General features: G+C 37.9%; 1 protein-coding gene across 8 annotated transcripts in view; it reads left to right on the forward strand.

Moving 5' to 3' along the window:
• The first annotated feature begins 237 nt into the window (after window positions 1–237).
• The window catches only part of EXOC1 (exocyst complex component 1), a 67,264-nt gene continuing 39,620 nt past the window's right edge, over window positions 238–27,881 (forward strand). For 4 of the 8 annotated variants that reach the window (XM_025435517.3, XM_025435520.3, XM_025435521.3 and 1 more), the window contains exons 1-7: window positions 238–396; window positions 5,568–5,701; window positions 17,783–17,913; window positions 20,636–20,795; window positions 24,097–24,117; window positions 25,571–25,758; window positions 27,620–27,847. In XM_025435517.3, coding sequence (XP_025291302.3) covers window positions 5,578–5,701; window positions 17,783–17,913; window positions 20,636–20,795; window positions 24,097–24,117; window positions 25,571–25,758; window positions 27,620–27,847 — 852 coding nt within the window. In that variant the 5' untranslated portion in view covers window positions 238–396; window positions 5,568–5,577. The remainder of the gene's footprint in view (window positions 397–5,567; window positions 5,702–17,782; window positions 17,914–20,635; window positions 20,796–24,096; window positions 24,118–25,570; window positions 25,759–27,619; window positions 27,848–27,881) is intronic. The other 4 variants (XM_025435519.3, XM_049092972.1, XM_025435522.3 and 1 more) reach the window with 1 other exon arrangement.

Raw genomic sequence — 27,881 nt, forward strand, 5'->3', positions numbered from 1 at the left:
TTAATCGGACCGCTTCTTAAATGAAATTGCAGAAAATATCGGGATAAATAACTCTTCTAAAAAAAAAGTAACCTCGCGCCGACACCAGTATTCCCAGGTGCCAAGTCCGTCTCCGAGCAAGAGCGGCCCCGCCCCCGCCCCCTTGACACGCCCCCCGCCCCGCCCCGCCCCCGCGAGACCTTGCCCGCCCCGCCCCGCCCCGCCCACCAGCGCCCCTCCTCCCTCCTCTACGGGGTCGACTTCCGGCGTGGAGTTGTCACGTGCCCGGAAACGGGAAGTGGTGGCGGAACGGCTCAGTTGACGGGCTCATCCTTGTAGCGGTGGCCGCCCCGGCCCTGCCCGGTGTCTGTCTTGGAGGACCTGCCTCGGCACAGCCGGGCTCGGTCCGGCCTTGCGGTAAGCCTTGGGCCGTGGCTGCCCCGTAGTCCCGGCGGCGGCCGACCCACTAGCACCCAGGCGGGCGCCGAGGTCTGAGGCGGCGCCTCGGCCCCTCTGCTGGCTCCGCGGCCGGGTGGGGTACCCCTCTCTCCGCGGTCTGGGTCAGGCGCACAGCCCGTTAGGAGCATCCACCACCTCCTTGCTGTCCGGGCGGCTGGGAGAGCAGACCTCACACATCCCTTCCCGGTTTCACCCATAAGAACCAAGATTTCATTTGTGCAAAACGGCCCTGATCTTTTTTTGCTCTCTGGCGTGGGCCAGGAGAGGAGGGCGTGACGATGCCTTCTTCATAGTCCAAATCCACATTTTCTTGTAGATCTCGGAAGCGCACTCCCCTGTCCGTGTCACGGCTTCCTCGTCTGCGTGACAATGCTCCGCTTGCCGAGTTGCCTCCATAGCACACGGGGCCCGACCCACGCGGACACTCCCATTGACAAGCTCTTTGTCGCGCAGTGTAATGGTCCCACTGAGGGTTTTTTTTTTTTTTAAAGATTTTATTTATTCATGAGAATGAGAGAGGGAGAGGCAGGCTCCATGCAGGGAGCCCGACGCAGCGATCCGGGTCTCCCGGGTCACGCCCTGGGCCGAAGGCAGGTGCTAAACCGCTGAGCCAGCCAGGGAATCCCCGGTACCACTGAGTTTAAGGAAACAAGAACCAGTGGCTGACTATTTCTGGAACGTGGTCAGACCTGGATTCTTAAACCTGGAAGATAGTTTTAGAGAAGCTGATGACTTATTCACTGACTTACACAAAGGTGCTCTAAAGGCTGGACCCTTAGAACGTAAATGCGACGGAAGCACGATCTTGTCTTCCTGAGCATGTCTGTCATATTCACCTCTAATGTAGAACAGTGGGTGATGCTTAGTAGGCATCAGTACTTGCTGAATGAACAAGGGTGGCATCAAGCTTTCCATTATGCCTAACTCCTTTATGAGGTATAACCAGTCCTCTTTTGCTTTATACTTAACCCAACACTCATTGTTGCTTTTGACCCAAGAGGCACCGTGTGGTCAACGCTGACCACTATTATTCATTTGACCAGTTTTTACTATTCAGTTCAGGTTATCTCAAGGGGTATTTGCTGAGTACCTTCTTTTTTTTTAAGATTTTATTTATTTATTCATGATAGATATATATGTAGAGAGAGGCAGGCTCCATGCAGGGAGCCCAACGTAGGACTGGATCCCGGGTCTCCAGGATCACACCCTGGGCCAAAGGCAGGCGCTAAACCACTGTGCCACCCAGGGATCCCTGCTGAGTACCTTCTAAGAAATAACACAGAACAATGCTGGAGAACCTCTTCTCTCTCTCTCTCTCTCTCTCTCTCTCTCTCTCTGAGTTCTTGAGGTCTACAAGCTTATGATCTCATGAACCAATTGAACAGCAAGTGCTTGATTGTTTAGTAAATACAAAAATTGCTCTAGCAATCAGGAGGAGAGATCAGTTTGGATTAAGATCATTATTGAATCAATTCCACATAAACTATGAAGTGTAATTAGGGTTTGGGTAGATGATACTCCCTGCATGGAAAAGCACTAAGCAAAGATGTAAAGACTGCACCAAGGAGAGGGCTTGGACTGGAAGATCTGTATTTGGGAACCTTGGGGAAATACGGAGCAGGGACATATTGTGATGAAAGCTATGTTTATTTTTTTTAATTTTTATTTATTTATGATAGTCACAGAGAGAGAGAGAGAGGCAGAGACATAGGCAGAGGGAGAAGCAGGCTCCATGCACCGGGAGCCCGATGTGGGATTCGATCCCAGGTCTCCAGGATCGCTCCCTGGGCCAAAGGCAGGCGCTAAACCGCTGCGCCACCCAGGGATCCCCGAAAGCTATGTTTAAATATTATTTGTTTATCAAGGATTTGGGGATTGTGGCAACTTGCAAAGAGATAACCAGATACTGAAGTGTTAAATGGATATAGTTGATGTGAACCTGGATTAGTGTGTTAGCAGTGGGAACAGAAAGGAAGGGTAAATTACACGTAGATGAGAGGAAATTAGTAGAATGTGGCATTAAGATTTCATGTTGACATGGAGGAGGAGAATCAAATATGATGGATTTTGAACCTGGACATTTGCTTAACAGGTGTGAGAGTTGGAAAGGGGGAATCAGGGAAACTTTAGTTGTCATGTTATTTGTTGCTATCATTTTGCTTAATTTTGTAATGCCTGCTATGTCTTTGCCAATTTCTAGGAATACAAAGATGAATAAGATACGGTACTTTCCTACAAAGTGCTGCTTTTAATGGGGGAGAGAATACAACTAACTAGAAAATATGGTTTGCTACTCTGTTAGCAGAGTAGAGGGGAAATGTTTGAGAAATATAAAAGAATTATTCTTTTTGTGTGTGTGACTACTTCCCAGAAGAGGTGACATTTTAGCAGGATCTTGAAGATTGAGTTGGAATTTCCTAGGGGGAAAAGAATTCCAGGAAAAGGAAATTGCATGAACAAAGCCCAGAGATAGAAAAGTAAAGTGGCCATCATCCAGAGTAGCTTGGACATAGGATAGAGTAGAGCTTTTAATACAGTGTCTAAGCCCTAGAACATATTAAGTGATTAGTAACATAGACACAAAATATTACAATAGGTAGAATGGATGTTGGAATGGGTGAAGATGTAATGAGATGGAGAAAAAAGCAGTTGGGGAAAAATCGTACTTCATGGCTTCCTAATCTTCTGCAGGGTAGATGACAACATCATTTGCTGACACTAGAGTTGGGGATTGAAGAAGATAAAGATCTGCAATACACTGATGGAGAATAGGAAGAGGAGTCATCAAAGGAAATGTTAAAGGGTTACTGAGCAATAGTGAAAGTCTAGCTTTGATCAGATTTAGATATTTGTAAAGAATGCAATGAACATAAGTATATGGCCTTCTTAAGTGGTGTACGGTAGCCCATAAGTAGTGGAGAAAAATACAGTTCACGGAGATTGATAAAGCATGGTGAACTAATCTACAAACAGATAAGATAATTGAAGAAGATAGTATGGGTGAAAACTGCCTCCAGGCTAGGTTGGAAAAGAAATTAAGCTGGAGAGGCCAGAGAGAGGATGAGAACAGGAAGGAGGGGGAGGTCAGAACACTAAAAGGCCAAGATTAGGTGAAAAAGGAATGGATGTGGGAAGATGTGATTTCTTGTGAGAAAAGCAATTTTTCAAACTGGGGCAGAAATTGAAGTTTCACAGATTGAGTAAGACATAGAAGATACCTAGTTTCCAAAATTGTCATTGTGTTATAAAAATTCATTCTATGTCTTTTAAAATTCATAATTTCTTCATTTTCCCTAGAAACGGTATTAGAAGTTAATTTCCTAAGCAAATTCACATTGGAAAATAGTAATGTGAGTGTGTGTATATATATATACATTATATATACATACATTTAAAAATAAAGTTGAAAAGAGATTTTTAAAAATATTTAAGTTGACATTTGAAGAAAGACATTGAATTTAGTGAGAAACCTCTTTCTTTATAATAGCTTTATTGAGATATAATTCGTATACTATAAAACTCACCTTCTCAAGTGTATAATTCAATTTTTAGTATATTCACAAAGTTTTACAACCATCACTATGTAATTCTTTTTTTTTTAAAGATTTTATTTATTTATTAATGAGAGACACAGAGAGAGAGAGAGAGAGAGAGAGAGAGAGAGAGAGGCAGAGACACAGGCTCCATGCAGGGAGCCCGATGTGGGACTCAATCCAGGGTCTCCAGGATCAGGCCCTGGGCTGAAGTGAAGGCGGTGCTAACCTGCTGAGCCACCAGGGCTGCCCTACTATCTAATTCAAGGGCATTTTCAGCACCTCAAAAGAAACTCCATACCCATTAATAGCCATTCCCCATTCCTTCTTGCCCCTAACCCCTAGCAACCACAAATCATTTTGTCTTTATGGATTTGTCTATTCTGGACATTTCATGTAAACAAAATCATAGAATATGTGGTCTTTTAACTGACTTCTTTCACTTAACGTAGTGTTTTCAAATTTCAGTGTTGTAGCATATATCAGTACTTCATTCCTTTTTATGGACAAATAATATTCCTCTGTAGATATACTTCATTTTGTTATATCATTTCATGAGTTGGTGGATATTTGAGTTGTATCTATCTTTTGGCTATTGGGGATAATGCTGCTATGAACTTTCATGTACAAGTTTTTGTGTGGACATATATTTTCAGTTCTCTTGAGTATATACAAAGTAATAAAATTGGTGGGTCATATGGTAATTTCATATTTAACTTCTTGAGGAACTGCCAAACTGTTTTTCCAAAGTGGCTGCAGCTTTTTACAATCACCAGCAATGTATGAAAGAGTTTCTTTGGGCAGCCTGGATGGCTCAGCGGTTTAGAGCCACCTTCAGCCCAGGGCGTGATCCTGGACACCCAGGATCGCCTCCGGCTCTCTACATGGAGCCTGCTTCTCCCTCTGCCTGTGTCTCTTCCTCTTCTCTCTCTCTCTCTCTCTCTCTGTGTGTTTGTGTGTCTCTCATGAATAAGTAAATAGAATCTTTTTTTTTTTAAAAAAAAAGGGAGTTTCTTTTTCTCCACATCTTTACCAACACTTGTCTTTTTAATTTTAGCCATTCCAGTGAATGGCTAAATATATATAAATTCCATATATATATATAAATAAGTTATATAAAGTTGTAATTATCACATTTGTTTTTGGTTTGCATTTCCCTAGTGGTTAATGATGTTGAGCATCTTTTCATGTACTTATTGGCCATTTGTATATTTTCTTTGGAGAAAAGTCTATTCAGATCCTTTGCTCAGCTTTTAATTGGGTTTTTTTAATTGTTGAGTTGTAAAGAACTCCTTATAGAGGAAATTTATATTTAAATATTGTGCACGGGGCTTTTTTTCTTAAAACATTTTTGTACCTTAATATTTGGTAGGCACTTCCAAAATTTTTAGAGTTTGATAATGCTGGTTCTCTATAATTTCTTTTCCAAACATACAGCTTTTTATTTTTATGATGTTGGTTTGTTGATGTATGAAATCATTCTTCCTATGCTTATTAGCCACAAATAAGATCATTTTTTAAATCATAAGTGGAACAATATGAGATAGAATGGTATTGAGAATGACCTTAATATCTATACTCTCAATTTTTTTTTAGCTGATTAAGAATGACAGCAATCAAGCATGCGTTACAAAGAGATATTTTTACACCAAATGATGAACGCCTGCTGAGTATTGTCAATGTCTGCAAAGCAGGAAAAAAGAAAAAGAACTGTTTTTTGTGTGCTACAGGTGGGTATTTAGTTAGAAAAAGCTCGTTTGGCATTCTTTTATTGTTTTATTCACCAGGGGACATTTCCTCTCATTTTTAGTATTCTCATTGTCTCTGTAATTGGAAAGACTGTTGGGCCAACAAATTCATTTTTTAAATTGCCTTTAATTAAATATCGAGTAGATACTAAAGAATCTATACCGAGTATATAAGGTGTAAAGATTAACCATACAGCAAACACTCGTGTGCTTACCACCTAATGTAAGAAGAATATTACTATTACTGTTCGTGAAGTGTCCTGTGCACCCTTTCCTAAGCCCATTCCCTTCCCCCACTCATTAAGAAGTAGCTAGTGTCCTGAATTTTGGTTTAGTCTTTCCTTGCTTTTCTTTATCATTTCACTATATATATATATTTAATCTCAAATAACATATTGTTTGGTTTCGCATGTCTTTGAAATTTACAGGAATTGAATCACAGTGCATATATCTTTTTGTGACTTTTTCCACTCAGTATTATGTTCATGTTCATGAGTTTTATTTCTGTTTTTTTCATGTAACCATAATTCTTTCATTTTCGCTCCTATGGAGTGTTCTACTCTATGAGAGTTATCAGTTTAATTACACAGTCTACTAATGATGAACATTAGGTTTGTTTTCAGGTTTTACTGTTCAGACAGTACTTCTATGAACATGTTTGTCTTTGTCTCATGTATATAGGCAATAATTTTCTTTTTTTTTTCAATTTTTAAAAATTTGTTTATTTCAGAGAGAGCGCACACGTGTATGGGCGGGGGGCAGAGGGAGAAACAGGCTCCTCGCTGAGCAGGGAGCTCAATGTGAGGCTCGATCCCAATCCCAGGACCCTGGGATCATGACCTGAATCAAAGGCAGGTACTTAACTGACTGAGCCACCCAGGGGCCCCTAGGCAAGAATTTTCTAGGGTAGATACCTAATGTGAAATTGCTGGGATATAGGCATAAATGTTCAACACTAATACCAAATTATTTTCAAAAGTAGTCAGGTTGGTTTTCTTTTCTTTTTTTTTTTTTAAAGATTTTATTTATTTATTCATGAGAAACACACACAAACAGAGAGGCAGAGACACAGGCAGAGGGAGAAGCAGGCTCCATACAGGGAGCCTGAGATGGGACTCAGTCCCGGGTCTCCAGGATCATGCCCTGGGCTGAAAGCACTTAACCGCTGAGGCACCCAGGCATCCCATCATACTGGTTTTCAATCCCACAAGCAGTGTGTGTTTTGAGTTCTTTTTCTACATCCTAGTAAAAACTTGGTTTTGACACTTAGTTTTGACAGACATAATTGATTCCAACCTGGTGGAAGTAATATGTAAAATAATATCTCCTTGTGGTTTTAAATTTTCATATAAATGATGAAATTGAGCACCTTTTCATGAGTTTATTGGCCATTTAGTTACCTTGTCTTAGTAATTTGCCTTAAAGCCTTTTGCTTATTTCTCTGTTGTATTGGTTGCTTTTTTACAGATTTGTACAAGTTCTATATATTTACCAATCCTGTATTGTTTATATGCCTCCCAGTTTGTGGCTTGTGTATGAGCTTTTTATGAAATTTCTAATTTTAATGAAATCACATTTGTCAATCTGATCCTATATGGCTTCCAGTTTTTTAATATTATTTAAGACAGATATACTTCCATAGAGAGGTGCCTCTTGGTTGAGCATGCAACTCCTGATCTCAGCTCAGGTTTTCATCACAGGGTTGTGAGTTCAAGCCCCAGCACGGAGCCTACTTAAAAAAAAAAAAAAAAAGAAATATATATATATATATATATACATACACACACACACGCACGCACGCACGCACGCACACACACTTCCCTGGAGTAATAAAAGTATTCTCCTATACCATGTTCTAAAGATTTTATATTTTTGCCATTCACATTTTAGTTTTTGCTTTAGTTTAAAAACTTTAGTTTTTACCTGTGTCCTTGTGATGAAGTATGTATGCCTATTTCTGGGTTCTCCTGTATCTGGCTTTTATTTTGTCTTGTTTTGGTTCTTTATTCTTCTACCTAAATTTTAGAATCCACTTGGCAAGTTCCAGATTCTGTTGGGATTTTAATTAGGATTGTTTTGAATTGTCATTCAGTTCAAAGAGAACTTGCATTTTCATGATATTGGGTCTTCTTGTCCATGGACATAGTGCAGTTCTCCATTTATCTAGGTCTTCTTTAATGCCTTTCAATAAGTTTTACAATTTTAAAGACTTTCAATAAGTTACATAGTTTCAAAGGTTTTACACATATGTTGTATTTATTCCTAGATTTTTTGATACTATAATAAATAATAACTTATTAGTATTAATACATTTTAAAGACTTTAATTTTTTTTATAGCAGTTTAGGTTTACAACAAAGTGGGAAGTACACAGATGTCCTATATATCCCCTGCCCCCATGTATGTGTACCCTCCTCCTTTATCAATATTGCTAGCAACAATGACAACAGTTTGTGGCCAAGAATGAACCTATATTGACACATAGTAATCATCCAAAGTCCCTAGTTTACCTTAATGTTCACCCTTAGTATTGTGCATTGTATGATTTTGGACAAATGTATAATGAAATATATCTATCATTGTAATATCATACAGGATATTTTCACTGCCCTAAAAATCCTGTGTGTTCTGCCTATTAATCTGTCTCCAACCTCTACTCTTTTCAACCACTGTTCATTTTACTTGCATGATTCTGCCTTTTCCAGAATGTCATATAGTTGGAATCATACAGTATGTCTGTAGCCTGTTCAGATTGGCTTCTTTCAGTTAGTAGTCTGCATTTACGTTCCTCTATGCCCTTTCATAACTTGATAGCCATGAAATAATAATATTCCATGCCTAGATGTATCTCATTTTATCTACTCACCTGCTGTGGAGGATATCTCGATTGTCAATTTAACAATTATGCATAAAACTACTATAAGCACTCATGTGGATTTTTGCATGGAGCTAAGTTTTCAACTCCTTTGGCTGACTACCAAGGAGTGTGATTGCTGGATCATATGGTAAGAGTATGTTTAGTTTTGTAAGAAATTGCCAAACTTTCTACCAAAGTGGCTGTATCATTTTGCAATGCCACCAGCAATGCCTCAGAGTTTCTGTTGCTCCACATTTTTGTCAGCATTTGTTGTTGTCAGGTTCTGGAAATTGGCCATACTAATAGGTGTATAATCATCTTATTTGTTATCTATATATTTTCTTTGGGAAATGTCTGTTAAAATCTTTGGCTATTTTTTAATTAGGTTTTTTTTTTCTTATTGTTGAGTTTTAAGAGTCCTTTTGTATAGGGGTACCTGGATGGCACAGTCAGTTAAGCATCTAACTCTTAGTTTTAGCTCAGGTTGTGATCTTAAAGTTGTGAGATGGAGCCCTGAGTTCATCATGGAGTCTGCTTAAGACTCTCTTTCTCTGCTCCTTCCCCACTACATGCATGCTCCGTCTCTCTCTCTCTATCTCTCTCAAATAAATAAATCTTAAAAAAAAAAAAAAGAGTATGGGACGCCTGGGTGGCTCAGCAGTTGGGCATCTGCCTTTGGCTCAGGGCATCATCCTGGGTCCAGGAATCAAGTCCCGCATCAGGTTCCCTGCAAGGAGCCTGCTTATGTCTCTGCGTCTCTGTGTTTCTCTCATGAATAAATAAATAAAATCATTTTTTAAAAAAAAGTCCTTTGTACATTTTAGGTAACATTCCTTCATTAGATGTGTCTTTGGCAAATATTTTCTTGCAGTCTGGCTTGTGTTCTAATTCTCTTGATGTCTTTTGCAGAGCAGAAGCTTTTAGTTTTTTTAACATAAATATGTTTTAAAAATCATTTCTTAGAATCTAGAAATACAGTTGGTTTTTTATATGCATTTCTATATCAATCTTGCTAAACTTATTAATTCTAATAATTTGTCCATAGACTCTTTGTAAATAGTGATATTTTCTTCCTTCCTTTATAGTCTTTATATTTTTTATTTGTTTTTGTTGCTTTAGTCTGCTGGCTAGGACTGTCAATATAGTGTTGATCTCAAAGCGAATGGCTTCACTTTTTAATGGCAGTGGTTTTTTTGTAGCTATCCTCTACAATGCTAAAGGGAGTTCCCTTCTATTCCTGACTTTTTACTTTGTTTCTTTTTGTTTTTTTATCATTGAATGAGTGTTCAATTTTATCAAATACTTTTTCAAATCATTGAGATTATCATATAGTTTTCTTAATTTGTTGGTGGTGATTGCACTTGGTTTTTAGAATGATAAATTGTGTTCTTTTTTTTTAAGATTTTATTTATTCATGAGAGACACAGAAAGAGAGGCAGAGACATAGGCAGAGGGAGAAGTAGGCTCCCCACTGGGAGCCTGATGCAGGACTCGATCCCAGGACCCCAGGATCCCGACCTGAGCCAAAGGCAAACACACCACCGCTGAGCCACCCAGGCACCCCTGTAAATTGAGTTCTTGGAATAACCTAACTCAATCATGATGTACCATATGCCATCAATTATAGTATATATTATTATTTTATGTACCACTCAAAAAAATACTGTGGTATTGCATCAGTTGTTAAGACATATTCTCATTTCAGAGATCTGAAAAGGTGGAAAAAAATATACATCTCAGAATACTATCTTTTGTATATGCCCTTGGATTAAGTTTGCCAATGCAGTGTTTGTTTGTAGTTATTTATATATTTGTAGTTATAAGAGTTTCCCCCGTGTTCATTAGTGACATGGTCCTGCCATTTTCTTTTGTACACTATCTTTGGCTCTACAACCAAAATCATAAAGTAAAGTAAGTTGGGAATGTTCCCTTGTTTTCTGTAGAGTGGAATAGTTATGTATGTTTGGAACGTTTCCTTGGAAAGCTTGGCAAAACATACCAGTAAAACTGCATTGGACTAGGTTTTTGGGAAGAGATTTTTCACTTACTAATGCAATTTCTTTAATAGGTTATAGAATTTTTCCATATTTTCTATTAAGTCAGTTTTGGTAAGTTTTACGTTTTTTTTTCTATTTTTTTTTACTTTTTTTTTTTTTTTTTAATTTTTATTTATTTATGATAGTCACACAGAGATAGAGAGAGAGAGAGGCAGAGACATAGGCAGAGGGAGAAGCAGGCTCCATGCACCGGGAGCCCGATATGGGATTCGATCCCGGGTCTCCAGGATCGCGCCCTGGGCCAAAGGCAGGCGCCAAACCGCTGCGCCACCCAGGGATCCCTCTATTTTTTTTTAGAGATTCAACCACTTCATCTAAAATTTTAAATGTACTGGCATTCACTCCAATCCATCCACTATTCTGCTGCCAGAGTAATTTTTAGAAACAAACTAGAACATGTCATTTCCCTAATTAAAATCCTCTAAGAGCACCCCCAACAAGAGCATACAGGCCCTTTGTGATCTGAACTTTCATCGTTTTTGGTAACTTCATTCCATCCACTTTCTTACATGTACAATTCATATTGTACTACTAATCGCTGTTCTGTGAGACGGTGCTAGGCTCTTTCAAGCCACTTGGCTTCACATTAGTCAGTCATTCTTTTTTTTTTTTTTTTTTTTAATTGGTGTTCAATTTACCAACATACAGAATAACCCCCGGTGCCCGTCACCCAATCACTCCCACCCCCGGCCCTCCTCCCCTTCTACCACCCCTAGTTCGTTTCCCAGAGTTAGCAGTCTTTACGTTCTGTCTCCCTTTCTGATATTTCCCACACATTTCTTCTCCCTTCCCTTATATTCCCTTTCACTATTATTTATATTCCCCACATGAATGAGAACATACAATGTTTGTCCTTCTCCGACTGACTTACTTCACTCAGCATAATACCCTCCAGTTCCATCCACGTTGAAGCAAATGGTGGGTATTTGTCATTTCTAATAGCTGAGTAATATTCCATTGTATACATAAACCACATCTTCTTTATCCATTCATCTTTCGATGGACACCGAGGCTCCTTCCACAGTTTGGCTATTGTGGCCATTGCTGCTATAAACATCGGGGTGTAGGTGTCCCGGCGTTTCATTGCATCTGAATCTTTGGGGTAAATCCCCAACAGTGCAATTGCTGGGTCGTAGGGCAGGTCTATTTTTAACTGTTTGAGGAACCTCCACACAGTTTTCCAGAGTGGCTGCACCAGTTCACATTCCCACCAGCAGTGTAAGAGGGTTCCCTTTTCTCCGCATCCTCTCCAACATTTGTTGTTTCCTGCCTTGTTAATTTGCCCCATTCTCACTGGTGTGAGGTGGTATCTCATTGTGGTTTTGATTTGTATTTCCCTGATGGCAAGTGATGCGGAGCATTTTCTCATATGCATGTTGGCCATGTCTATGTCTTCCTCTGTGAGATTTCTGTTCATGTCTTTAGCCCATTTCATGATTGGATTGTTTGTTTCTTTGGTGTTGAGTTTAAGAAGTTCCTTATAGATCTTGGAAAGTAGCCCTTTATCTGATATGTCATTTGCAAATATCTTCTCCCATTCTGTAGGTTGTCTTTTAGTTTTATTGACTGTATCCTTTGCTGTGCAAAAGCTTCTTATCTTGATGAAGTCCCAATAGTTCATTTTTGCTTTTGTTTCTTTTGCCTTCGTGGATGTATCTTGCAAGAAGTTACTGTGGCCGAGTTCAAAAAGGGTGCTGCCTGTGTTCTTCTCTAGGATTTTGATGGAATCTTGTCTCACATTTAGATCTTTCATCCATTTTGAGTTTATCTTTGTGTATGGTGAAAGAGAGTGGTCTAGTTTCATTCTTCTGCATGTGGATGTCCAATTTTCCCAGCACCATTTATTGAAGAGACTGTCTTTCTTCCAATGGATAGTCTTTCCTCCTTTATCGAATATTAGCTGACCATAAAGTTCAGGGTCCACTTCTGGGTTCTCTCTTCTGTTCCATTGATCTATGTGTCTGTTTTTGTGCCAGTACCACACTGTCTTGATGACCACAGCTTTGTAGTACAACCTGAAATCTGGCATTGTGATGCCCCCAGATATGTTTTTTTTTTTTTAATTCCCCTGGCTATTCGGGGTCTTTTCTGATTCCACACAAATCTTAAAATAATTTGTTCTAACTCTCTGAAGAAAGTCCATGGTATTTTGATAGGGATTGCATTAAACGTGTATATTGCCCTGGGTAACATTGACATTTTCACAATATTAATTCTGCCAATCCATGAGCATGGAATATTTTTCCATCTCTTTGTGTCTTCCTCAATTTCTTTCAGAAGTGTTCTATAGTTTTGAGGGTATAGATCCTTTACATCTTTGGTTAGGTTTATTCCTAGGTATCTTATGCTTTAGGGTGCAATTGTAAATGGGATTGACTCCTTAATTTCTCTTTCTTCAGTCTCATTGTTAGTGTATAGAAATGCCACTGATTTCTGGGCATTGATTTTGTATCCTGCCACGCTACTGAATTGCTGTATGAGTTCTAGCAATCTTGGGGTGGAGGCTTTTGGGTTTTCTATGTAGAATATCATGTCATCGGCGAAGAGGGAGAGTTTGACTTCTTCTTTGCCAATTTGAATGCCTTTAATGTCTTTTTGTTGTCTGATTGCTGAGGCTAGGACTTCCAGTACTATGTTGAATAGCAGTGGTGAGAGTGGACATCCCTGTCTTGTTCCTGATCTTAGGGGAAAGGCTCCCAGTGCTTCCCCATTGAGAAGGATATTTGCTGTGGGCTTTTCGTAGATGGCTTTTAAGATGTTGAGGAATGTTCCCTCTATCCCTACACTCTGAAGAGTTTTGATCAGGAATGGATGCTGTATTTTGTCAAATGCTTTCTCTGCATCGAATGAGAGGATCATATGGTTCTTGGTTTTTCTCTTGCTGATATGATGAATCTCATTGATTGTTTTACGGGTGTTGAACCAGCCTTGTGTCCCGGGGATAAATCCTACTTGGTCATGGTGAATAATTTTCTTAATGTATTGTTGGATCCTATTGGCCAGTGTCTTGTTGAGAATTTTTGCATCCATGTTCATCAGGGATATCGGTCTGTAATTCTCCTTTTTGGTGGGGTCTTTGTCTGGTTTTGGAATTAAGGTGATGCTGGCCTCATAGAACGAATTTGGAAGTTCTCCATCTCTTTCTATCTTTCCAAACAGCTTTAGGAGAATAGGTATGGTTTCTTCTTTAAACGTTTGATAGAATTCCCCTAGGAAGCCATCTGGCCCTGGACTCTTGTGTCTTGGGAGGTTTCTGATGACTGCTTCAATTTCCTCCCTGGTTATTGGCCTGTTTAGGTTTTCTATTTCTTCCTGTTCCAGTTTTGGTAGTTTGTGGCTTTCCAGGAATGCGTCCATTTCTTCTAGATTGCCTAATTTATTGGCGTATAGCTGTTCATAATATGTTTTTAAAATCGTTTGTATTTCCTTGGTGTTGGTAGTGATCTCTCCTTTCTCATTCATGATTTTATTAATTTGAGTCTTCTCTCTCTTCTTTTTAATAAGGCTGGCTAATGGTTTATCTATCTTATTAATTCTTTCAAAGAACCAACTCCTGGTTCTGTTGATCTGTTCCACAGTTCTTCTGGTCTCGATTTCGTTGAGTTCTGCTTGAATCTTTATTAACTCTCTTCTTCTGCTGGGTGTAGGATCTATTTGCTGTTTTTTCTCTAGCTCCTTTATGTGTAAGATTAGCTTTTGTATTTGAGTTCTTTCCAGTTTTTGAATGGATGCTTGTATTGCGATGTATTTCCCCCTTAGGACTGCTTTTGCTGCATCCCAAAGATTTTGAACGGTTGTATCTTCATTCTCATTAGTTTCCATGAATCTTTTTAATTCTTCCTTAATTTCCTGGTTGACCCTTTCATCTTTTAGCAGGATGGTCCTTAACCTCCACGTGTTTGAGGTCCTTCCAAACTTCTTGTTGTGATTTAGTTCTAATTTCAAGGCATTATGGTCTGAGAATATGCAGGGGACGATCCCAATCTTTTGGTATTGGTTCAGACCCGATTTGTGACCCAGTATATGGTCTATTCTGGAGAAAGTTCCATGTGCACTTGAGAAGAATGTGTATTCAGTTGAGTTTGGATGTAAAGTTCTGTAGATATCTGTGAAATCCATCTGGTCCAGTGTATCATTTAAAGCTCTCGTTTCTTTGGAGATGTTGTGCTTAGAAGACCTATCGAGTATAGAAAGAGCTAGATTGAAGTCACCAAGTATAAGTGTATTATTATCTAAGTATTTCTTCACTTTGGTTAATAATTGATTTATATATTTGGCAGCTACCACATTTGGGGCATATATATTGAGGATTGTTAAGTCCTCTTATTGGATAGATCCTTTAAGTATGATATAGTGTCCCTCTTCATCTCTCACTACAGATCGGGGTAAATTTTAGTTTATCTGATATAAGGATGGCTACCCCTGCTTTCTTTTGAGGACCATTTGAATGGTAAATGGTTCTCCAACCTTTTATTTTCAGGCTGTAGGTGTCCTTCTGTCTAAAATGAGTCTCTTGTAGACAGCAAATAGATGGGTCATGCTTTTTTATCCAGTCTGAAACCCTGCGCCTTTTGATGGGGTCATTAAGCCCGTTCACGTTCAGAGTTACTATTGAGACATATGAGTTTAGTGTCATCATGATATCTATTCAGTCCTTGTTTTTGTGGATTGTTCCACTGAACTTCTTCTTAAAGGGGAATTTTAAGAGTCCGCCTTAAAATTTCTTGCAGAGCTGGTTTGGAGGTCACACATTCTTTCAGTTGCTGCCTGTCTTGGAAGCTCTTTATCTCTCCTTCCATTTTGAATGAGAGCCTTGCTGGATAAAGTATTCTTGGTTGCATGTTCTTCTCATTTAGGACCCTGAATATATCCTGCCAGCCCTTTCTGGCCTGCCAGGTCTCTGTGGAGAGGTCTGCTGTTACCCTAATACTCCTCCCCATAAAAGTCAGGGATTTCTTGTCTCTTGCTGCTTTAAGGTCTTCTCCTTATCTTTGGATTTTGCAAGCTTCACTATTAAATGTCGAGGTGTTGAACGGTTTTTATTGATTTTGGGGGGGAATCTCTCTATTTCCTGGATCTGAATGCCTGTTTCCCTTCCCAGATTAGGAAAGTTTTCAGCTAGAATTTGTTCAAATACATATTCTGGCCCTCTGTCCCTTTCGGCACCCTCGGGAACCCCAGTTAAACGTAGGTTTTTCTTCCTCAGGCTGTCCTTTATTTCCCTTAATCTATCTTCATGGTCTTTTAATTGTTTGTCTCTTTTTTCCTCAGTTTCCCTCTTTGCCATCAACTTGTCTTCTATGTCACTCACTCGTTCTTCCACCTCGTTAACCCTCGTCGTTAGGACTTCTAGTTTGGATTGCATCTCATTCAATTGATTTTTAATTTATGCCTGATTAGCTCTAAATTCTGCAGTCATGAAGTCTCTTGAATCCTTTATGCTTTTTTCTAGAGCCACCAGAAGCTGTATAATAGTGCTTCTGAATTGGCTTTCTGACATTGAATTGTAATCCAGATTTTGTAACTCTGTGGGAGAGAGGACTGTTTCTGATTCTTTCTTTTGAGGTGAGGTTTTCCTTCTAGTCATTTTGCTCAGTGCAGAGTGGCCAAAAGCAAGTTGTATTGGGAAAAAGAGAAAAAGAGAGGAGAGAAAGAAGGAAAGAAAAGAGAAAGAGGAAAAAAAGGAAAAAAAAAAAAGAAAAAGAGAAAGAAAAAGAAAGAAAGGAAAAAAGCGGTGGGGGAAGGAAATCAAAAAGCAAAACAAAACAAAACAACAACAAAAAAAAAAGAAAAAAGAGAAAAAAAGAACCACGGGGGAGTATCTTCTGATTCTGTGTACTTTAAGTCCTTTGGCTTCCTCTGGAACTTGTCCCTCTAGCTGGTCTTCTGGGGGAGGGGCCTGTTGTGCTGATTTTCAGGTGTTAGCAATTGGGGTAGCTGCTCTGCCCCCTGCCTGGTGCTGGGCTCAGTGGGGGGTGTTTACCCGTGAGGCCCCTGGAGGAATAGCCCCAGTGGCGGGGTCAGCTCTGGAAACCTGGATTCAGCCCCCTCCGGAGCTCTCCGTCTGCAGGGCCTGGAGACTCCGGGGCGGGGCCGCTGATCTGCTCAGCTCGGGGCAGGAGGGTCCTTTCTGTCCTGGGCCCTCCCTGCCTCTGCCTGTCCCGGGGGAGGCTGGATCCTGGACTGTGTCCCGGCGCCCTGTGCTCCGGGGCCTGCGCTGTTGGATTCGCTCCCGGCCGCGCAGCCCCCTCTGCGGAGCTGCTGCCCGAGCCCCCCGCCCCCCCCCCCCCCGCCCCTGCCCCTGCCCCAGCTGCTCCTGGAACTGCGCAGCCCCCTCAGCATGGAGCCTCTTCCTCCGCCCGAGCGCCTCCGAGCTGCTCCCGCCCCGCAGCCCCCTCCGCGGAGCCGCCCCCGAGCCCCCCCGAGCTGCTCCGGGTCCCGCCGAGCGTGCTGCAGCCCTTAGGGAGCTCAGGGCACTCTCCTGGGTGTGCAGTTGCTCTGTTACTGTCCCAGGGAGCCCGAGGGCATCCTCGCCCTCCTGGGGTCTTGCTCCAACTCCCTGCGAGCCCCTTTCCGCCCGGGAATGTTGGTGCAGCTCCTGTTTGCTCTCCTGTCCTGGGGACACTCGCCCAGGCCTCAGCCCGGCTCCTCGTGGGGCTCCTTCCCCTTGGATACCTTTTGTTTCTTTATTTCTTTTTTCCCGTCTTCCTACCTTGATAGAAGCGCGAACTCTTCACACTGTAGCATTCCAGGTGTTCTCTCTTTAATTCTCAGGCCGAATTCATAGATTTTCAGGATAATTTGAAGGTTTTCTAGGTAATTTGGTGGAGACAGGTGATTTGGAGACCCTACTCTTCCGCCATCTTGCCCCCCCCTCCCCCAGTCTTTAGAGTTGTTTTCATCGACCTCATACAATTCTTTCAGAACTGGTCTGAAGTTTTACTTCCCAAGGAACCTGCCTCTGACCCAGTTGTCCGATTTATGTTCCCTTTGATGCTCTGTGCATTCCTCAATCATAACACATATTAGGAAATACTACTCCTGTTCTAAATCATGTACAGGCACCTGACAAGGACACTTGCCATGAGTGGATGAATGGATGAAGAATAAGTGAGTAATATTCCTAATGAAAGTGTGTTTTACTCAACAGTGACAACTGAACGCCCTGTGCAGGTGAAGATGGTCAAAGTCAAGAAATCTGATAAAGGAGATTTCTACAAAAGGCAGATTGCTTGGCTCCTTCGAGACCTTGCTGTGGTAGATGCCAAAGATGCTATTAAAGTATGTTTTTCTTAGTTCTTTGACCTGTCTTCAGAAAGTGTCTTTCATTTTATAACATGATATTATGTCTTTTAAGATCTAAACTTTTTACTATATAATTCTCTGCTTTACCAACTAACCAAGAATTAGTCTAAAGTGTATTATTAAACCTTCTATTCTCCCACTCTTAAATCTCAAGCTACTAAAATAAATCTGTATGTGTGTTTGTTTCATTGTTTTGGGGGTTTTTTTTGAGCCATAGTTATGTTTGTGCACAAGTTATGTACATTAGAGCAAAATAACTCTATATTTCTGTATTTAGGTTGGGTATATTTTGTATAAAATCCTTATACATATTTTAAAGTATTATGAGTAGTTTTTTTTTTAAACCTTCATTGTTTTGGTAAAACCTGGTTCAAAATCATGTGCAATACTCTAACCAAAGTGAGTCTTCCTTAGTTTGTCTTCACAAATGAATGTAGAATCATCAGCTAAGGCAACCAGGCTGGCCTGTTGAGGCCATGGTTTCATATTTGTGGCTCAAGTAAAGGAAGTGATGGTGAGTTACACACCTTATTTTAAGGAACTTAAAGAATAAGATATAAGAATGTAAATATTACAGTTTTCACTGAAGCCACACTCCAACTTGAAGGAGGTTGAATAATGTAGTAATCATGTTAAAGGACCACGTTTATTTCTGACAAGTCAAGGCTTTTCACAGCAATACCCTTTTTTCAAAGAAATGAAGTAGAGATCCTCTGGTGAAATTAGCTGCTCCTTCCCCTTAGCCTCTCTAACGCTGCCCCTCTCCTTCCTCCACAGGCATGTTTTGCATCACACCCATTGGTGATAGGGCTGATAGCAAGGTTTGCATTACCTAACTGCAAGGACCCTTTGATTTAACCCTTCAAGTCTCACACGTTTATTTAAAAGGCACAAAGAAGTAAAAGCTACCTCTGTAGAGCATCCAATAAAGTAGAAGTCTGACTTTACCCTGACCCTGGTACAGACCTCTGGGGATCTGAAAGCTGGACAAAATGACAGGCAGTTGAGTAAAATATTTTCAAATGAAGCAAAAACAGCTTTGCACATCTAGAATATGCAATTCAGAATTCAGATTTTAACAAATGTAGAGAATGCCTTTCTCTGGGCATTCTGGGCCGTTGATTTATCCCTAAGGAGCACCCAAAACACTTTAATAAATTATTTAATAAATTCTGTTACCAGGGGAAAAGATCAAGAGTAGAGACTTTTTTGGTAGGTTTCTGTTTAAGAAAAAATACTGTAAGGGCTTTTTAGAAATGCATCTTTATTAAAGAGCCTTTCCCTTCAATAGTTTTGCACTTTATAACCCCATTGACTTGCATAATTCACTAACATTGCTGATGCTTATTTAAATGCTTTCTCACAGCTGACGCCTCATTGCTAGCTTTCTTAATGGATTTTTTTTCATATTATATAGGCACCTTGGCGTGTGTACACTATATATGGATATAAAACATAAAATTTTTATACATAGCCTAACATTAGCCATTTAGTGTCACACATTGATTTGTGTGAGTGTTGCCACTGGAGCACTCAGCTTCTTTTACGGCATTATGGGAAATATTCCCAAGGAAGAGATAATTTCCCATCAAGTTTTAGATTAGTTGCCAATACTTTTAGGTTTTTTTATATGTAATAATGCAATTACCTCTTTATTGTAAATGCAGATTTTTAATCTTTTGATGTTTCTGTTCTGCTTATGAGCTAATTAGTAGTTCCATGCTACCATAATATGATTATTTTACCAGGTCAAGTCCTGATCCCTAAATTATCCCAGCTCTTTACAGTGAATGTCTGATATAATTTCCCTTACCCTTAAGGCATTCATTTACATTTTGTCCCCCCTAAATGATATTTTGAATTAATTGGATATATCATTAGCCTTTCATAGAACATTAAGAACGTTTGAATCTATTTTTAATTCCTTGGATGTGAAGAAAAGCATACATCCATAGGTTTTCATTTTTTAGATAGCAGTCAAGTGATCCTACATTCACGTAGGAAATATCATCCTGATATGAAATCACTGCTGCAGTGTGACTTAAGAGAAGCATACTGCACTTCTCCCACAGGTTGAGCTTCTTTGTCATTCAAAAGACAAGCATTTTTTAATTTGAGGCTAACCAGCATTTTTTATTTTTGAGGCACCTTTAATCATTCTCTGATTTCAGAATTGAAAACAGAATCAGTCCCTGCTTTCACTTCATTTGTTCTTGGAAACTACACTAGGATGTAGATTGTATTTTTTTCTCATATGTTATAATAAGAAGCTTACTAAGGAGTTAGTGCATTATCAAAGAAGATGTATAACTTTAAAACCCCATAGGCAATTTAAAAAGAAAAATTAGGTCCACATCAAAACTGGAGACCATTGTCATCTTAGAGACCAGGAAGCTGGGACACAAAGCTTTTACCTAGATATCCTATACTTCTACTCATATACTTAAGGGACATAGGAAGGAAATTACTGAAACATTGTGGTTTTTTTTTTTAATCCAGCTTCTTTTGGGAGATAAAGTTTTTCCTGTATATTGAATTCTCGAACCATTCTCTGTAAGTCATTTAGCTGATTTTTAGTGGGTTTTTTTTTTTTTTAAGAACAGCTTCAACTTCTTTTCATTTTATTGAAATATAGACTTCATAATAATGAAAAAGGGATAAGATCAAAAACAGTATCTTTTGTATATTTTTATTTCAGGAAAATCCTGAATTTGATTTACATTTTGAAAAAATATATAAATGGGTTGCCAGCAGCACTGCTGAAAAGAATGCATTTATTTCATGCATTTGGAAATTGAATCAGCGATATCTCCGGAAGAAAATTGATTTTGTCAATGTTAGTTCACAGCTCCTGGAAGGTAAAGTTAAATAAAAATGCTAATGTAAAATCAAGTATATCTAAAGTGAATATATAATTTGACATTACTCAAAATGATTAGAACACTGATTCACCTTATATTGCAAAGGAGTTGAAAAGTAATTTTTCTTAATGTAGGACTGATACTCGTTCGTTATGGAAATTGATATATTAAATAAATAAAAATTACTTATAAACTTAATCCTCAGGGATGATTGCTGTTAATGTTTTGTTAGATAGTTCTCTAGTATTTTTTTCTATGCATATTTAAATCCCGTAAAAAATAAATTCACATTCTGTTTTCTAACATACTTTTTCTTATAATGAACATTTTTCATGTTATTAAATACTTACCCTAACATTTTTAGTGGTACCATAGTATTTCTTTTTTTTTTTAAGATTTTATTTATTTATTCATGAGAGACACACAGAGAGAATAAGAGGCAGAGACACAGGCAGAGGGAGAAGCAGGCTCCATGCAGGGAGCCCGACGTGGGTCTCGATCCCAGGTCTCCAGGATCACACCCCCTGGGCTGCAGGTGGCGCTAAACCACTGCGCCACCAGGACTGCCCAGTACCATAGTATTCCATTATATGAATATACCTTAATTTGTTTAACTAATCATTTATTTTAAAATTTCCAATCTTTACCTATTTTAAATAATTTTGACATGAATATCCTTGTGGTTGTATTTTTGTACAGAGTGTAAGTATAGTGGTTAAGAACATCAGGTCAGACTGTTTAAGTTCAAATCCTGGCTTTGTCACTTACCAGCTATATGACCTTGAGTGATTCTATGTTTCAGTTTTCTTTATCTCAGAAATAGAGATAATTAGTAGTATCCACTCCATAGGGTTGTTGTGAGGACAATTAAATTAAATATGAATGTAACAAGAACAATGCCAGGTGTATAGTAAGTACTTAATAAATATTAGCTCTTATTATATTATCAGAATAAAATCTTTAGATGTGAAGTTAAATAAGATATTTGTGATCAGTGTACCTTCAGGGATGTTACTATGGATTATTTTGTGTTACAAGATGAAAACTACTGTTATTCATTAAAAATATACAATGGGATTTTATTCTTTTAAAATTTCTTTTATGAAGACATAAATATTGTAAGAAAAATGGTCTGTATGCCTTGTGGATACACTTTGTGTTGTATTCTTGGTCCCAAAGAAAGCAGTTGAAATAAGAGCTAGTATGCAGATGAAGAGAGTTGTTGTTCCTCTTTATTAATTTAAAAAAAACAGATTTATTCCAAATAATATATATTAGAAAGAAAACTTAGATTTGTCCTAAGTTATATTGGCTTTTTTTTTTTTTTAAGATCTTATTTATTTATTCATGAGAGAGACAGAGAGAAGCAGAAACATAGGCAGAGGGAGAGGCCGGCTCTTCGAGGGGAGCCAGATGTGGGACTCGATCTCTAGGCTCTGGGACCATGCCCTGAGCTGAAGGTAGACACTCAACTGTTGAGCCACCCAGGCGTTCCATATTATTAGCATTTTAAAATAGGAGCTTCATTTTGTTCGGTTGTAACGTCTGAAATAGCCAATATTCAACCATTTTGACCTATAAGAATGGCCATTTCAGATGCTTCAAGCTATTCATTTACTTAGCTACCTGACTCTGTCCTTTTTCTATTCTATTTTACTTAATCCTTTTCTGTTTGCCTGTGAGTATTTCCCTCAATTATAGTATTCCTTCCCAACACTTAGTAGTTAGTAAACCGTTATTGGTTTCAGATTTGATGTTTGAAACTGGCAGAGGCAAGTCACATATGTCAGGCCCTGTGCCCCTCCCCTGAGTGAAGCCCTTGTGTAGGAGCTCTTGGGGTTGCCATGTCACTAACATTTTAGACCTCTTGGCAATTGAGTATGTTGAAGGAATGACCTTTAAGAAATTGATAGTAGTTTTTCATGCCTTGAATAGTGGTTTAATTTGTTTTGAATGGCTTTTATTTTATTTTACCATTTCAGTGTTGAACATTTTGATGAGGAAATGACAGCTATTCTGTTTTTAAATATGCATATATCCAGAGGTTACTTGTTGCCTACCATGTGTTTTAAACCAATACATTTCATTGAGTCAACAGAGTAGAAAAACTACATAGCCTACTTGATTTCCCTCCTTAAGAAATATTATTGGTAATCAGTGAGAAGAATTTTTAGAAATAAGTGTCTAGTTAAAAAAAGCATTTAATTTTTTAAGGCCTAAAGCAAAGTAGATATTTTCATGTTTACAAAAGTAATCCCTAATTCAGATCAATTTTAGGAATACTGTGAAGATCCTTAAGGATCTCACTTTGAAAATCATTTTCTATATATCAATAACTGTTGCTTCGGTTTAGTGGAGTTCAGAGAATAGTTTTATTAATGTCTGCAAACTTATTTTAATGTTTTAATGGATTTTGATATCATAGCTGTTGATTGACCTTAAAAAGATAATAAATATGTCTAAGCTTTAGGTGATGTTAAAAAATGAATAAGAAATTATCATCATCTACTTTTTTTTTTTAATCAACATCTACTTTTAAGATAAGTAAGATACTTTACTGTGAATGCTAACAGTGGCAACTCTAGTAGTTTTCATTGGGGTCAATTGAGTGTGCTAGTAAGTGGGGTTTCTCAGCAGAAGGTTTTTAAGGTTTTTTTTTTTTTTTTTTTTTTTTTTTTTTTTGTTTTTAAGGTTTTTAAAGGAGGATTTTGTTAGCATTTGAAGTGAAGTCAAGTTTTTGTTTGGCTTTTTCTTTTTCATTCTTATAGCCAGGTTTTAAAAAAGAAATCTCTTACTTGAATCCTTAAAAGCCAGCTGGAACAGATACCTCATGTGTGTTTTTTAAAGTTGTTTTAATCTCGTCCTTTCTAACAGTGTTTTATGACTAATCTATTGTGAGATAGTGTCTGGGTAAAGTTTTGGGGCCTTGAGTGAAAATAACTAGACTAAATGCATGAGTCACAGCTGACCTAAAAATAATTCTCAGGAAGTGATCTATTTCCCAGTTTTCTCCAAGGACTAGTCAGTACTGTTTCTTAAAAGAAAGTAAAAATAGTAAGATACATGTATTTTTAGTCATTGTCAGAAAAAGAATAAGAGAATTAACTCTGGAAATTTAGTTTCGGTGGATCTTTCCACTTTGTAGTTGATTTGGACGTTATCTTTTAAACTTTGATGTACCAGAAGTTCAAATGAAATATGGGTAGTATTTAAAAATTTTAAATCTGTATACTTTTCTACCCAGCTAATATTCTTTGCTTACTTTCCTCTGCTTTTTTCATACCTTTTTACTCTCCAGAACTGCCTAAAGTTACAGAAGGTGCGTAACACCTTTTCTTCTTATTCTATTCCATATATTTTTTATTACTTGCCATTGTTATGTACTGTTGGTTGCATATTTTATGAAATTGTGCATAGGGACAAGTTTATTACCACAGAATCCATATAGTAATAAAATTAATGGTAAGATTAATTATTGACTTCCAGAGGACTGTTTCATGGAAGAGAAAATACTTCTGAAGAAGTTATGATCATATTTATTTATTTTAAATATCTGCTTGTGTAAGGAGCTGTACAGGATGATTTGGTCAGTCCCTGCCCCCTAGTGGCTAATGAACTGGCAGATATGACAATTTGACATTGCCACAGTGAGCTAAAATGGACTCGATCAAAAGACAGAGAGCTAGATGATGTCTGTGTAAAGAACTATCTATATATTGTAATCTGTAATTGCCTATACCAAAAGTTTTATTCCCCTCTTTTTCTTCCTGGGACATTATCTAAATCTGCCTAATTATCATTCTTAAGAATAAACCATTTATTGCTTTGACAATTTGTTTTATTCCTAGAACAAATTAAATATGTCAAGTCATGCTGAATGTAAATATTTCACCTTCATACAAAATAATGAATATTTAAAGTGTCCAGAGGTTATTATTTAAATCATGTCCCATTAAATTTATGAAAATCAATAACTTTATATATAGAGTTTCAGTTAGGGGGTAAAATTATTTTTTCCCTTTTACCTCTCCTAACCTCAAGCTTTATGTAAAATCCGACAAGCCAATTGTATTTTCTTAAAAACTTGAACTGAAGCGTTTGTCCAGCAGACACTTTACATTTGACTTCTTGATCTTTTGTTAAAAAGCATGAAGACCATTTAACTTTTTGTAATTTCAAACAGCCATGTTTTGTTGTTCTTGTTGCTATGGACTTGTTAAGAAAACTTTTATACCTGATCTTTAGAAATGTTATCAATACATGTGAAATTTTTTGAAACAAAGAAATGGAAAACTCATATAAAATTTTTAATACCCAAAATAAATTATGAATACATTTTTCATTTCAACTAAAAGTTATTAAAAAAAAAAGTAGGACAAAAAAGAACAGAAGAAAAATGTTACCTGGGGAAAAAAAAGAAAGCAAATTATTTTTTATGTGTCCTAAATTCATAGTCCTTGTTTTGTTTCTGCTTTTGTATTTGTTTTTGTAGTTTAATTATGTTTTGGGAAATTGTCCAAAGTCTGTTTTAACACTTATAAGTAAGTGAATTAGACTGCATGCTTTGTATTTGTTATACTAAATGTTACAGTAAATATAATAACATATAAAGTTTTTCACAAAAATAAGGGTTTTTTTATATTCTGAATCATTCTTTCCTATTTTTCAGCCACTAAATGTGACCTGTACTTATAACTAGTCAGTTATAAGTCCCGTGTTATTGTCCTTCCTACTTTTTTACTCCTTTCTTTTTAATTTTTACCCTCTTTAAGAGTCTGTTCCAAGTGGAGAAAATCAGAGTGTGACAGGAGGTGATGAAGAAGTAGTAGATGTATACCAAGAGTTAAATGCAAGAGAAGAGCAGGACATTGAAATAATGATGGAAGGCTGTGAATGTGCAATTTCTAATGCTGAGGCCTTTGCAGAAAGGCTGTCCAGAGAGCTGCAGGTGCTAGATGGGGTAAGACCTTTTTATAACCTGTGAATGAATCATACATAGTAGATTGAAAAGACTGGTGATATTCAAGTTTTATTGCCTCAGCACCTAAGCCTTTATAATGTGATTCTTGCCATCTCTTTCTGTAAGCACATTACCAGATGCCGTATCTTTCACTGCTCTTGTTCAAAAGACAGAACCATTCCTTCTAATCGGGTCAGTGAAGGCAGTTTGCTGCAGTGGGGGACTTGGGGAGGTTCTTGACACGAAGTGATGGAAGTGAAAAGTAGCCAACCAGAAACCAGTTTGGGGATTGCTTCCCCTCAGCCCCTGAAATATCACAGGACAGTTCAGTGCAAAAGTTCACATCATTTTTGTGGTTTGAAAAAAAAATAGGTACAAATTAGAAATAGGAAAATTAGTTTGAAGTAAGTGAATTATTTACCCAGAAGGAGCAAAATAAGTGAAAACAAGGAGCCAGGGGAAAAGGATGTTTGGCTCCTCTGCTAAAATGTTTTGGGATGGCTCTTTTTCATTTGTACACAAGTTTCTGAGTCTATAAACTAAATGCACATCTTTAGAAAGTAAAAAGCTAATAGACACAGCTAAAAATAACACCACTAATGTGAGAAAAATCTATAACAAGAACATGTGCTATTTTTGTTTTGTTTAGACAAAGTAAACATTTAAGAAAAACCTTCAGAGAATGAGAAGTATTTTTAAAGACTTAAAGAATTTGGTATTTTATACATGAAAGGTACAGAATTTATGAAGTTGAACTCAGGCCCAGAGATTATACAAATAGTCCAAGTTTATAAGTTTATAAAACTCACTGGAAGCTAAGTCTAAAAGAAACTTCAAGATGTTAAGGTGGAAATTGTCCTGACAGGGTTGAACCCCACGTCTTCTACTGAAGAGATCTATTTAATGACCCTGAGCCCTGCTGACTCTTACCATTGGGCTGTACTTACAGTTGAGTTATTCTGAATAGCATATAAAATATGTGTGAAATTACAGTATCAACTGTCCAATGAAATTCTTTTCATTCCTGGTCCAAGTTTTTTCCTCATACCCAGTTACCTGCCTTCTTTTTTTTTTTTAGTTACCTGCCTTCTTAGTGTGGCTTAGTGGTTTATATTTTCTTTTGTAATTAATATTGCATATTTGTTACAAGTTATCATGTTGCTTCCCAGTTTTATTTTGGATTTGACAGCTTCCATATTTCAGGAAATTTAGAATCAATAGTCAGAATCACTTAGAAAACAATGATAAGGGGATGGTGGTTTGTTCCTGTTTTGCCTGGAAAAAAACATACAGTAGTTGCAAATGAAAAAGAAAAGAAAGAAGACAAAAGAAGGAGCTATCTTATGGATATATAGTCTGTGCTCATGTGGTCATGGCTCTTCCACATCCTGTAAGTACCAATTGTACTACAGTTATGAATTAGTTCAGTGTATCCTTCAAAGACTGGTATATCACTGCTACCCTCTTGACTAAGGTATTACACAGGTGATTATGCTTTTTTTTAAGCCTTTTACAAAAACGTAAGTATAGAAAATTTTTATAGCTGGTAGAATTGGAGGTGTCAGAAATGGTAATATGTCAACACCAGTGATACAATGTGGGGCAGAACCCTACTTGTACAATCTGGGGAAATATAAAATACTAAGAAATGGTCCCTAACCTTGATAGAGAGGCAAGTGTATCTTCTTGAAACACTGTGTAAAAAGGGAACATAAAGATAGAGTGATACACTAAAATAAATATGTAGATGCATATCAATCTTTGTTACTCACCTGTCAAAGGGATTTAGCAATATTTCATCTTATGCTTCTTTTATACATTTAAATAATATGAAGAGTTACTCTTGTTTTTCACTTTGTAGGCCAACATCCAATCAATCATGGCCTCTGAAAAGCAAGTGAACATTCTGATGAAGTTGCTGGATGAGGCTCTAAAGGAGGTAGATCAGATTGAGTTGAAACTGAGCAGTTATGAGGAAATGCTCCAAAGTGTAAAGGAACAAATGGATCAGATCTCTGAAAGCAACCACCTAATTCATCTTAGTAACACTAATAATGTAAAACTCCTCTCTGAAATAGAGTTTCTCGTGGTAAGTATTTTGTAAATTGCCACCTCCAACAAAA

The sequence above is a fragment of the Canis lupus genome, chromosome 13 (genome assembly GCF_003254725.2).
Source record: "Canis lupus dingo isolate Sandy chromosome 13, ASM325472v2, whole genome shotgun sequence".
Lineage (NCBI taxonomy): Eukaryota > Metazoa > Chordata > Mammalia > Carnivora > Canidae > Canis > Canis lupus.